The sequence below is a fragment of the Leptosomus discolor genome, chromosome 6 (assembly GCF_034619465.1).
Source record: "Leptosomus discolor isolate bLepDis1 chromosome 6, bLepDis1.hap2, whole genome shotgun sequence".
Taxonomy (NCBI): Eukaryota; Metazoa; Chordata; class Aves; order Leptosomiformes; family Leptosomidae; genus Leptosomus; species Leptosomus discolor.
Window position 1 is genome coordinate 18,282,168 of NC_141396.1, and position 12,522 is coordinate 18,294,689.

The 12,522-nt window shown below is 53.8% G+C and overlaps 1 protein-coding gene across 1 annotated transcript; it reads left to right on the top strand.

Moving 5' to 3' along the window:
* Positions 1-2,548: 2,548 nt before the first annotated feature.
* On the top strand, positions 2,549-7,014 carry HHEX (hematopoietically expressed homeobox). The gene is made up of 5 exons (XM_086467194.1): positions 2,549-2,927; positions 4,556-4,734; positions 4,936-4,986; positions 6,651-6,852; positions 6,932-7,014. The coding sequence occupies exons 1-5, from the start codon at positions 2,549-2,551 to the stop codon at positions 7,012-7,014; spliced, it is 894 nt and encodes a 297-aa protein (XP_086323320.1).
* The last annotated feature ends 5,508 nt before the right edge of the window (positions 7,015-12,522 follow it).

Sequence of the window (12,522 nt, forward strand, 5' to 3'; positions counted from 1 at the left end):
TCTTGTGATGTCTACAGCACCTTACTTTAAATGCCCGTTACGCTGTAAAATTCAGTCAAAACTGTATTCGTCGCAGCAGTATTGGTAATAATGTATTTTAGCCGAAGCTGCATTATCTCCCTCACAACAGAAACTACAAACAAAATGTGTGTTCCAAAAGAAAGGGAAAAGGTTTTATTTAATCCAGAAAATAATTAAAATCTCATGTATTTTTATTGGTTTTAGTATCCAGCAGAGTGAAAATATTGAAACTCCGAGACCCCTTGCATTAAAAAGTCACAACTGTTCTATTTTATTAGTTCTGACTGTGTGAAAAAAATTATAAGGACAACATTGAAAAAATCCGGGTTTTAGAGCCCTGAATGGCTATAAAAACAATAAAATCAACTATAAAACCTGCACTAGTGATATTAAAAAATTATGTAGTTCAATAAATGTGACATTTCATGAATGCGGATTTAATAGTCTCCAACCCGTGGAAGGAGGAAGGCTGAGGTCTAACAATTGAATTTGAAAGGGGCGGTGCTGTAGAACTGCAAAATTAAGTGCTTCATTTTTCTTGTTAGAGATTATGCAGTGGTAGTGGAATGTAATAACTGTGCCATTAAAACTTCCTTTTAACAAGGCCTATTGCTTGTATAAAAGTCAGAAAAGAATAATCTCTTCCTCTATTTATTTGTTTTCCAATAATACAGAAAAACATGGTTTTTTTCTTTTTGCTTAAACTTGTTCTCAGGATTTTGAATCGACAGCTTGTAAAATATTGTGGGGGCCCTCCATACCGCTGCCTCGTATCATGCACGTCGTTATTCCAGAGGGCAACGGGTCATCGGTTTACTGTACATTTATTAAGTAAATCAAGCTGCAAATCCAACACTTCCAGATGAAAACACTAGCTAAACCCCTTGGAAAGAGCAATACCTGGGAGACTGAGCACAGAGAGAAAAAATAATCAAAACTGTCAGCTCGCTTTACGTGTACCTGATATTTACAAGACACAAGACCACGCTTTAAAGGTGAGTTTTGGCATTTGTTAACAATGTAAAGAAAAAAAAAACCCAACCTCCCTCTATTATTAAAAAAATATATATATTTCCATTTCACCAACACACTTTCGTCTTGCTCTGTGCCTCTTAGTTATTAAGATCTTCGCGGGTTTGAACTGGAGACCTTTAAAAAAAAAAAAAAAAAAAAGGAAGGAAAAAAAAAAGAAAGTTAAACTAGCACCTGCTATTCCTTAACAGTTTTCCGTGCTCGCTGTCAGCTAGGGGCACGTGTAAGGGAGACGGGGGACGGGCGACCCGGCGGGGTCCGCGAACACGCAGAGGGTACCTGCCGCCTCCGCTCCCACGGAGGGAGAGAAGGCGACAGCACCCGCTGCCGTCGGAGCGTGTCCCGGCTGGGGGACGGGGCGCGGGGAGAGCTGGGGTCGCTGCGCCCCCCCACACCCACCTCCATCTCCAGTCCGGCGGGCAGCGGCGCTCGGCGAGGGGCAGCCCCGCCGCGGGGCCGGGAGCCGGCGGCGCACGGAGGGGAGCGCACGTCCCTCCCCGGGGCGGCGGGGCAGGAGGAAGCACCCGGCGGGCTTTTAAAAATTAAATCGATGGTGCCCAGGTGGCGCTGCTCGGGCCGCTGCGGGGCTGTCGGGGAGCGGTCCCCGCTCCAGCCGCCTCGGGGTGGCCGCCCCCGCCGCCCCTCTGTTTACCAGCCAGTGCCGGCCGACGGTGCCCGGCGGGGCGCGGAGCAGCGCGGCGCGGCTTCCTGCCTCGCGCCTCGCCGGGCTCTCGGCCCTGTCTTTGGGGACGGGGCAGGAGCCTACGCGGCCCCTCCGCCCACGCGCGGCCCTCGCTCCGCGGCCGCGCTCCCCCGCCCCTTTCCCGCTTCGCGCAGCCAGGCGGAGGCCCGCGGAAGCCTTTCCACGGCGAGCTCCGACGGCGGGGGGGGGGGGGGGGGGGGAGTTGTCACGCAACCTGTTCTCTGCCTCCTCCCTCAGTCCGGGGCCGGGCCGCGCTGCTGGGGGTCAGCGCTCTCCCCCGTGGGGAAGCCCGAAATGCGGGTGACGCTGTGCCGTGCGCGGGTCGAGGAGCGGGAGCCGCTGCGGGTAGCGCCAGGCCCCCTGCCCCTGATGCCGTCGGACCCTCGCTCCGAGCCCTCAGACGCCCCCCGCCGTGCCGCCGTGCCCACCCCCGCGCGGTGCCGTCGGGGCCCGGCCGGGCTGCGGGTCGCGCCCCGCTGCCTGCGCTCCCCCGGGCTGCGGCGGCGGTTGATTGGCGCCGCGGGGAGTTTGCTCGGGGAGGCGGGGGGAGTGTTTGCCGGCGGGGGGTGGTTTCCCCCTGCCCTGGCCGGGCTCATTGGCTAGACGGAGCCGTGGCAGGAAGGGGACAGAGACCACGCGGGCTCCGCCCCGCACCAATAGAAACCTATCGAAGGGTAACCCGAGCCCAGAGAAACCCGCGGCGGCGGTGCCAGCACCCAGCCGCCGCGGTCGGGGCCGGCTTTCCGCAGGGGCGGCCGGGGGCGCGGGGGGTGCGCGGGCGGCGGCCGCGCCATGCAGTACCAGCCGCCGGGCGCGGCGCCGGCAGCCCTGGGCGTCGGCGTCCCGCTGTACGCGCCCACGCCGCTGCTCCAGCCCGCGCACCCCACGCCCTTCTACATCGAGGACATCCTGGGCCGCGGCCCCGCCGCCGCTCCGACTCCCCACTCCCTGCCCGCCCCGCCGCCGCCGACGCTGCCGTCGCCCAACTCTTCCTTCACCAGCCTGGTGTCCCCGTATCGGACCCCTATCTACGAACCGACCCCCATCCACCCGGCCTTCTCCCACCATCTCGCCGCCACCTACGGCACCGGCGCCTACGCAGGGCCCCTCTACTCCTTCCCCCGCGCCGTCGGCGACTACGCGCACGCCCTGATCCGGCAGGACCCCCTAGGTAAGCCATGACCCCCCCCCCCCACGCCCTCCCCGGCTGCCGCCGCGCTGCTCCCATCCCGTCCCCGTCCCGCCGTCGGGGGCTGGGGGGGAATGGGAAGTAGCTGGAATCTGCCCCCGGTTCCCGCCCGCCCCGCCGCCCCTCTGCACTCCCCCTTGTCTCCCTCCGGGCCCCGTCTGATTTACAGTAAGTTAAAGACACGCCGCGCTCCGGCGCTGGCAGCGAGACCACAGTGCGCGGCCGCGGTGACTCAGATTTGTTTTCCTTCAACCAAGTGACTCTGAGAGTGTCCTTAGTAATGTCGCATTGTGGTTTTGGTGGGGAGTTTTAATTGTGCTGGGAGATCGCATGGCAGATCTCAGCCTTTTCCTGCGGATGACTTGAAAAACAGTCGGGAGGCCGGCTCCGTTCGCCGGGCCCCCGCGGCTCCCCGCCGGGCCGGCCCGGGCCCCGCGGCCCCGTCTCGCCCGGGGCCGGGAGAAGCGTCCCCGCTGCGGGGGCTGAGCCCCGCGCCCAGGCTGCGGCACTTGTTCTTAGCGATTGCAAAACTGGACCTGACTCACCACATTTGTGCAGTGAAAGAGGCTGACCCTTTCCGTTCATACAGGAAACCTTGAGCTCTCGATAGGAGTAAATCTGGTTTCAGAAGCTGTTAAGTGTTTTCCTGGCCGCCTGAAGCGGGCTCTTCCCCGGGAGTCGTGCACATTGCTGATTACTTTATCGACATCCTCAATACAGACAAATTCAGGAAACACTCGACTTCTGATAGCCGGGATCCGTTTTTCTGATATTGTTCATTTCCTCTGTGTGGGATGTGACTTTATGACAGCTAAAATAACCAGTTGCTTCCTATTTTTTGAGTCTGTTTTGCACCAGAATTACTAAAGCCTGACGCAAGCAAAATCTTGAAAAACAATGCAGCAAATTTCAAAAGGGTGCAGGGAGCAAGACAGAAAGACAAACAGAGTGACTCAGTGGCACTGGCCAGAGCCTGCGGCCCCGGGACGCGGCTGCCGCTCCGCAGCGGGGCAGGCTCCCCGACGTGCCGCTGCCTGCACCGCCTCGCCCCGCACCGCACCGCCGCCCCGGGGCTGGGCCTGGCAGGCACCCCCCGGCCGGGGGCAGGCGAGCCCCCGGCCGGGGGTGGGGGTCTTGGGGTGCTTGTTGCCCGAAGCGGGTGGGGGCCCCGTGCCCTCGTGTTGGCGCATCCCCCCGCCCAGCCCCGCAATATCCCCGCTCTCCGCGGGGACCCGGGCACTAGTGCAGAGAAAGGGAGACGGTTTCTTTGGGGCATCGCAGTGAAAGAGCAGAAGGAAGCAAAGGTCTTTTTTTTTTTTTTTTTTTTGTCTTTTTTTTTTTTTTTCTGTCTTTTCTTTGCGAGATAGACCAACAGGAAACACATTGACGGAAATGTTGCCAAAGCCCGTAGAGTGGCTTTAACTGGTCTCTCTGTTCGGCGGAGGTGAAAAATCAGAGGAGGCGAAAGATCAGACTAGGAACTGGGGAAAATAAAATCAAGCGAAGGAAATTAGCGGGCCCTGGACCCGGCGCGCCTCCAGGCCCGGGGCTGCCCGGGCACGCGTGTCCGCGGCCGGCCGTGACCCGGGGCGCTGTGCCTGTCTTTGAAGGGAAGCCGCTGCTGTGGAGCCCCTTCATCCAGCGACCGCTGCACAAGAGGAAAGGGGGGCAGGTCCGCTTCTCCAACGACCAGACCATCGAGCTGGAGAAGAAGTTCGAGACGCAGAAATACCTCTCCCCGCCGGAGAGGAAGCGCCTGGCCAAGATGCTGCAGCTCAGCGAGAGGCAGGTGAGTCCGTGCCCCGGAGAACCGCATCCCGCTCCGGCCCCACCGGGCGGCTGCTGCCGGCGCACCGTTCCTGGGGACCGGCCCGCTCGGGGCGGGGGGGCGAAGGTGCTGGCTATTGCTTTCTGTTTGTGGCTCGGGAAGGGCTCTGGGCGCTTACCGGCTCCGAGCCAACCCCATGCTTCTCTCATTGTCGTTGCTCAGGTCAAAACGTGGTTTCAGAATCGCAGAGCCAAATGGAGGCGTCTAAAGCAGGTACGGGGATGTGTCCGTTTCTATAGAAATAAGTATTTTAATTGTCTTATCTTACGCTGTGCTCGCCTATTCCAGGTTGTATGCAGAAGTCATCTGAAAGGCTGTTTAACCTCTTCACCTTGATTAAAAAGACAAATAGTCATGCTGGAATCCATGAGGGCTCGTTCAGGCAGCACTAACGTTAAAAGCTCCTAATGTAGTTCCTATATCAATTATGCCTGGCTTTCACACACCGCCTATTAAAACTCCACGCTAATTGTTTTGTAAACCCATATGTTGTTTAGCCAATTAACATGGAGAAGATAAGTAATTGTCAGTAAATTACTTAGGCAGTTGTTTTGGAGAAGAATATTTACTGGTCTTTTAAACCGCTCTCTCTTAATAAACACAAGTCGATTTGTCCTGCAGACGTGGGGAGAGGCAAGTACAAACGCCTCGTTTGTTTTGAGGAGCCGCACGGAAAATTGAGTAGCTTTTACTTTTCGTTTACAAATAGTTACAGTGTTTGAGGCTGAGAGGTTGAAGCGGTTTCTCTTCCCCTAGCAATTGTGCTCAAGAGATAAATTTTTTTTTTTTTCTTTTTTTTTCTTTTTTTTTTACGGCCCAGAGGGCCCGATCCTGCCCGGCTCAGCCAGATCGCGGGCCCTTGGCTCAAAGATTTGTGGCTCAAGCCCGCCTTCAGTAAGTGTGACAGGGATGGCCAAGTTTTACTGGTAAATCAGCCTTTAATATAAAAATTATAAGAAAAGGAAACTAATCACGGTGCCACACTCTAGATGTATTTGTTCTGTGACCTTTCCCTGGGTTTAACCTGTACTTCAGGTGATTTTTTAATAAAAACCCTTTACTCCGGCAAGAGGCAGGCTGGGTCCCCGGTGGTACCTCCTCAGCAGGGCCCAACCAGCGCCGCAGTGTCCGGAGAGCTCGCCTGGGATCTCGGCCATTTTAAGTCATTTCCTCCTTTTCATTCAGTCGCATCCATTTCTCCGAGCCCGTATGGTTATATCATAGGTACATGTCTCTGCCTGCTTTCTCTTAAGAGTATCATTTCATGCCCCCTTAGGGGACTGTGCTCCCCAGATGGCTGCTGACACAGGGCTACTCCTGTCTTCAGAAACGGTGTTTTGTTTTGTTTTGCTTGGTTTTTAATAGCGAGTGTTTTAAGGTTGAGTTTTAGCTTAATTAGTAATTTTTTCCCGTTTGCTTTTGGACCACTGATGGATTCAGCCTCCCTCCTTTTGCTGTTGGGTGTAATTAAAGAAAGATCAGGGCAGGAGGAAGCTGTGTGTCGGTGTTTGTAGACTCATAATAAACATTTGCTTTGCTCAAGACAAAAGTTCAGAGGTTCCTGGGCTCCGGCAGCTCCTGACTCTTTTGAAGTGGCTGCGATAACCATCGCCAAGGAGCCTTATTCAGGGCAGCGGCCCCTGTGGCTGCTGGGGAGTGGGATCGGAGCCGACCAAGCCCTTGCATGCAACTGAGCCCTCGCCCGGCCCCGGCCCACTCAGACAGGTTTATAGGAGGACGCCCAGGGAGGTAGCGGGACACCTGCCTTTTCCTGCAGGAAACCCAAGGCGATTTTCCCACCCAGCACAGCTGGAATTCCCAGGCCTTCTGGCTCCATAGCCCATATTTCTATATAAAGCAGGCTTCTTTCATTGCAGGAGAACCCCCAGACCACCAAAAAAGAAGAAGTGGAAGGTGCTGACAGTCACAGTGACCAAAGGCCAGAGAGCTGCCCGACCCCCGAGCAGAAGGGGAAGGAGGTCTCCCTGGACGGCTCGCAGTACACCCCCTCGCCAGCCTCACAGGAGGACCTGGAGTCAGACGTCTCAGACGACTCCGATCAAGAAGTGGACATTGAAGGTGACAAAGGCTATTACAACCCTACCCACTAATGGCCCCATGTGGAGAGTGGACCCTAATTTGGCTTGCACTTTACCAGGGGCTTGTTTGGAAGAATATTGTGCTACAGCAGAAAATGTTCACCGTTCCACTGAAAGAAAAAAAAAAGCCAATACCAAATAGACTCGTTTTATAATAAGCAGAGAAAAAAAAAGATGTATTTTTCACAAACAGTCTATTTTTGGCAGATCTTTAATTTGGTTAAAGGAACATGGCTTGTATTTAATTATTTGTAAGATATATTTGTACATTAATCGATGTTCTAACTGGAATATGATACTGCACCCTATCCTTACTCTTGGGGGGCCTGAATCAACTGCTGTTGGTGATCAGGCAAAACTTCTCTCTAACTAGTGTGGAAGTGAGTATGGATTGCAGGACTAAGCCCTTTGTATGTATAAACAAGTGTAGTTTAAATAGATTAATTTAAACACCCTTTGCAAGCAGAGAAACATGTTCAGTGAAATAGGGAGGGATTTGACTATCCCAACAAGTGCCTTATGCTCACACCCTTTTACCTGCCATGGTGCTCTCCACCGAGACATCCCTCTGTTCATCAGGTAGAGTCTTTGGACAGATTCATTTTTGCTCTTGTGTAAGATGAAGTGTGCCTTCTCAGGTTTTGGAGGACTTTTGCCCTGCAATCTGGATGGTTCCATTTGCAGGACCCACCCCCCCACCCCCCCCCCCCCGTATTTTTCTCCCTGAAAATCTCTAGCACTGTTTTTTTACAGATTTCATATTTGAGAAGAAAATGCGGGGAGTGATAGGGCCCTGCTGCAGGAAAGAAACTGGCATCAGCTGCAGGGGGATAAGTGAGGCACACAGCTGTGGAAAGATAATGCCTATTGTATACATATCTGCTTCTGTACATACTAGTTTTCTTTAAAAGTCTTGCAGTTTTATACCTCACATTGTTCATATTTTGTACATATTTGTTCAATGTTAAAAGAAAGAAAAAAAGCAAAACCTGGTATTTAATTTTTGACGGACTTGTCAGTGAAATAAAACTAAGCTCTGCAGCACATGCCACGCTGGCCGTCTGGTTACTGGCAGGAGAAACCCCAGACCTCCCCCTCTGCCCGCAATGCCCCAGGCATATAGTAATCGGGCTTTTCCCTCCAGTGCCGTGCCGGTCGCAGGCCACCTTGCAGCCGTCTGGGCGCTCTCGTGTTGCGGGGATCTCGCGTGGGCTCATCGCTCCTTTTCTTGGCTGTTTTTCATCCTGCCGCCCCGCGTTTCGGTTTTGCTGTACCCGTGCCTCCCCGGGAAGCGGCTCCGTGGCGGGAGGAGGAAAGCTCGGTCTGCGAGCCCCAGCTGGAAGCGCAGGTGTTCACCCTCGAGTCGCCCCGACCCTGGGGGGGCGCGGGCTGGAGGAGGAGTGGGGCCGGCGGGGCCTGCTCGGGGCCGGGCATCGACCCCAGCCGGGGCAGCCGCTGACCCGCCTGAGTCAACAGTGGTTATTCATCGGCCTTTCTCCGAAATGATGCCGGCCCTGGCGCTTGGGGAAAGGGGTACGGAAGCCGGGGGTGCGGGGAAATGCCGCCGGGACCGGGCATCCCGGGTGGGCAACCGCGGGGCCAGCCCGCCCCGTCCGGCGTCTTGAGTGTCCCCCGGCCGCCGCGGAGACCTGGGACCTGCCCCCGCCCGGTGCCACGGAGGCTTTTAGTGGCAAGAAAGGATTTTAGGGAGCAAAAAATTACTCTTTTGCCTGGCGAGGGGGGACGGCCCTTAGGGCAACCGGTGCGCGGAGTCTGAGCGGGTTAACACTTCGAGAAACAGCAGCAGAGTTTTCTGAATAACTGAGCGGCTTTAGCTTTGGTTTATTCTTTTAAAACTGCCTTCATGGACGGGGCCCGAAAACATAAAGTGAACAGGGAGGTTCCGTTGCCACCCGTTCGCGCACGCCGGGAAAAGGGCGAAGCCCCGGTCTGGACGCCGGCCCCGCACCCCCCGGTGCGCGCACGGCGAGGGAAGCGCCGTCGGGAGCAGGCGGCGTGCAGCGGGCTCCGCTCCGCGGGAAAACGCTCCTCCATGCTCCCCGTTGTCCCTCGCTCAGTGTGTCTGCCGCGGGTCTCAGGTCGGGTCCCGACGGGAACGTGAGTCCCGGGGCTGCGCCGCGGGGCGTGCCGGCCTCGGGCGGGGGCGCCCCGGCCCTTTCCCTTCCGCGTTTCCTTCTCTCGTCTCTCTGTCCCGACCGAAATCTGGGAGCACGAAACTGGCGGTACCGCTTCAGGGCGGCTTCGTGTTCCGGCCGTGCTTTCGCGCTGAAAGGGGAACACGCGTGGGACAGAGCGGCCCCGACGGGTGGGCGACAGGTGGCGGCCCGGGGGTGCGGGGCCGCGGATGAGCTCCGGTAAACCCCGCTTCCACGCGGGGCGATGCCGGCACCTCGCGGCTGGGGCGAGTCGGGAGCCAGCCGCGGTTGAGGCCTTGCGGGGCCCGATGCGATGGCGGGGTGGGGGCTCTGCCCGCGGCACAGCTCGGGTTTGTGTCCCAGCCGGCGGACCGCCGTCCCGCAACGTTAAACGCAGGCGCTTTCCCAGCGGTGGCAGGGGATTTGGCGGCTGCCTGCAGGTGGGGAGCACAGACGCGTCGTCTGCAGCCGCCGGGCCGGGGATGTGGATTTCCAGGGTGTCGGGACAGGTGACAACAGCTCTGTCACCCAGGCTCGGCTGTGCGAACGCCCTTGCTCGCCCACCCGAGGAGAGGGGCTCACCGCTTCGCGGCACCTAGGCAAAACACGGGGGCAGGCTGGGCTGCCGGCCAGAGACCCCCCCCCAGCAGCCGTCCCTAACGCCCAAAACCCGTTTCCACGGCGGGGGAGACCCGCGTGGGGATGCCCGGGGCGGGCGAGCGGTTCTCCCCGGGCCGTCTCTTCTCCTCGGCAGGAGTAAAACAGCCAAAACACTTTTACGCCATTCGCTGAAATCTTGGAGTCCCTTCCGTGCCCCCCCTGCTTTTTCCTATTTGTTTGCCTGTTGGCTATTTCATGCCGAACTAGCACGTATGACCTTTCCAGCACAACTCCCGTCTTGTTTTCGACTTTTTTATCAGCCGATTCAACTTGAAAATGGTTATCATTTAGCAAAAAACAAACAGAAAAGCACATTTTTGTAAGCAAAACGTTAATGATTGGAAGAATTGCACCAATTTCAGCTTGACAGTGTGTGATTAATCCTCTGGGTCAGGTACTTATATTTTTAGTCATTAGGTTCGTCGGCCTTTGATATGCAGAACTGTTTCTAGCCTCATAGAGTATCGACCCGGCCGCCGCTGTACTTTGCCTCCTTGCACAGCGCGGTGCCGGCCCGCGGGGCCGTCGAGCCCGCAGCGGGCACAGCCGCCCGCCCCGCAGGGTGCCCGGGATGTCCGCGGCCGGGACACGCTTGGGGCAGCCGGCCCGTGCTCGCCGGGGGAGCCCCGAGTGCTTCCAGGGCGGGCGGGGGCGCGGGGAGGAGGAAGGTGGCTGCGCGACGGTTGCAGTCCCGGGCGCTCTAATCCTTCGCGCTGAAATGGACAGAGTCTCTTTTATTGCACAATAATAGGAAATAATAACTTAGGGTTCCTAATTGTTTGCTGTCACCGAAAAGGACCTTCCTCTGGTCATATCAGATAAACGGAGGGTTTACCGCTCAGTTTAGTGGGCAAGAAATGATATTAGGCCCTGAAGAAATCTGCTATTAGATGCCTTCTCAGAGGACAAAAACGTCAGACAGACAAAAAATCTGTGCATGGGTATTACTGTCTTTCAGCTATGTGTATATATATATAAAAAGGTTAGATTTTAAAGAGATTATTTTAGCGCATGAGAAAGTTTCAAGACAGACAGTGCTGGAGACCTGAAATAAGCATCAACAGCAGATCAGAGCATGCTGATCTTCCCATCAACGTTCAATGGGGGCTTGGGCTTAGCAAGGACAGAAAGATTTTGTCCAGGTCTGTAGGTGACAACAGCTGCTTCCCAAAGAGCCTTTGACGACTGTGGAGTCTCTGTCTTACTCTGAATCATGGACTTTGTTGGCTGCAGGCCTCACGAGCATAGGAGATGTGTTTTCTTCCTATTTATTCAAAACAGGAAATCAATGTGTATTTCTAAAATATTTCAGGTGGTGCACCCCAAGGCCTTGACTTGACACAATTGTGAAAAAGCCTCATCATGATAACTTAAGTGGCTCCATTTCACAGCTCCATTGTTTGAGAGCTGTTGACAAATGACTACTAAAACCAGGGAATCTCAAGCAAGTCCAGACTCAGTTATTTTGGTCACTTGGAGTCATACCAGCAAATTATCATTTGGCGGACTCTTTCAATTGAGTTGGTGACTTGTGAATTTTCCCGTGTGTCAGATACCCACCCATGTCATAAAGACATAATCTCTAATGGGACTAATTGAGATGTAGATTTTTTTCCTACCAGACTGATACCCACCCATGTCATTAAGCCTTAACAATAAATAGAACTAATAGGGTTTTGTTTTTTTTTTTTTTTTTTTTTTTCCATATAAAAAAGGACATAAAATGGACAGAGAGGCTGGGCTTATGCTTGTTCTTCAATTGTGGTAGTGTCTTTTTCCCTTTTTAAATTTTTTTTTCTTTCCTGAAAGTATTGTTCAAGATGTCAAAGATGCAAGTACAATTCTGGGAAACAGTTACTGTAGCTTGTTCACTCTCCAGTCAGCTTGGTAGAAGCAAAACAGTGTAAGGGTATGTATTAATGACTAAGAATTTACCTGCTGTCTTTTTAGAAGAGGACAGTTATTACAATGGGTATGTGCGTGTGCATGTGGGCTAAACATTTTCAAGCAGCTGTTTAAAGGAGTAGACTAGATTGAGGGCTTTTTCTGAGTACATTTCACTAAAAATGAAGTCAAAATCAAAACCAATGGCTGTCTGGTTGTAGAAAATGCATCGGTGCTCACAGTCAGCTAGCAATACTAATGCTAAAGACAGATTGAACTTGGCATTTGTTGGTACAATTTAGGCGAATTATTTAGGTTAAAACATTCAATGGGCATGGAAAATGAGCTGTCATTTCATCAGCCTTGGGGAAGGGGCCATTTCCAGGAGATCTAATTCAATCAAGCTTATTTAAGGACTAAAAATCACATCTGACAAACACATAGGCCTCAATACCTTTAACATGATTTTAGCAGGCTGAGTTACAGTCAGCCAGGAGCCCACACTATGACCTGCTAAAACCGGGCAGATTATCTTAGTAGACTTTTAGTAGGTTTTGCTTTTGAAAAAAAAAAAAAAAAAAGAAGGCCTGAATGAACTGAATCTACTGAAAAGGGATCTTTTTCTCCTGTTGTCTAGACAAAGCCTTCAGGGTTTTCCCGCATGTCAATCTGTGCCATTGCTTTGAAGACCTGTGTGGAGAAACTTCTTATTGATCGTTTCCAATGCTATAATTCTCCTTGGTTGTTGCAGTGGGACTTCCCGTGAGCATGGCGTGTCATCTGAAAAAGTATTCTGTCATTGTCTAGACAGGTATAAAACTTGTATTTTTAGAATGACTTAGCAAACGCTTTTTAACACCTTTTAGCACTTGACTTGCCCTATCTATGCAAGGTTTCAAAACGTGTTAGTCAAGCTGTGTTAGCTAGTATCTTTAAAAACACAACTTTTA

Excerpts from the sequence above, each read along its gene's own strand:
- HHEX (XM_086467194.1), top strand. The coding sequence starts at position 2,549 with ATGCAGTACCAGCCGCCGGGCGCGGCGCCGGCAGCCCTGGGCGTCGGC. Across the intron at positions 2,928-4,555 it reads GATCCGGCAGGACCCCCTAG|GGAAGCCGCTGCTGTGGAGC; the intron begins GTAAGCCATGAC and ends CTGTCTTTGAAG. Across the intron at positions 4,735-4,935 it reads TGCAGCTCAGCGAGAGGCAG|GTCAAAACGTGGTTTCAGAA; the intron begins GTGAGTCCGTGC and ends GTCGTTGCTCAG.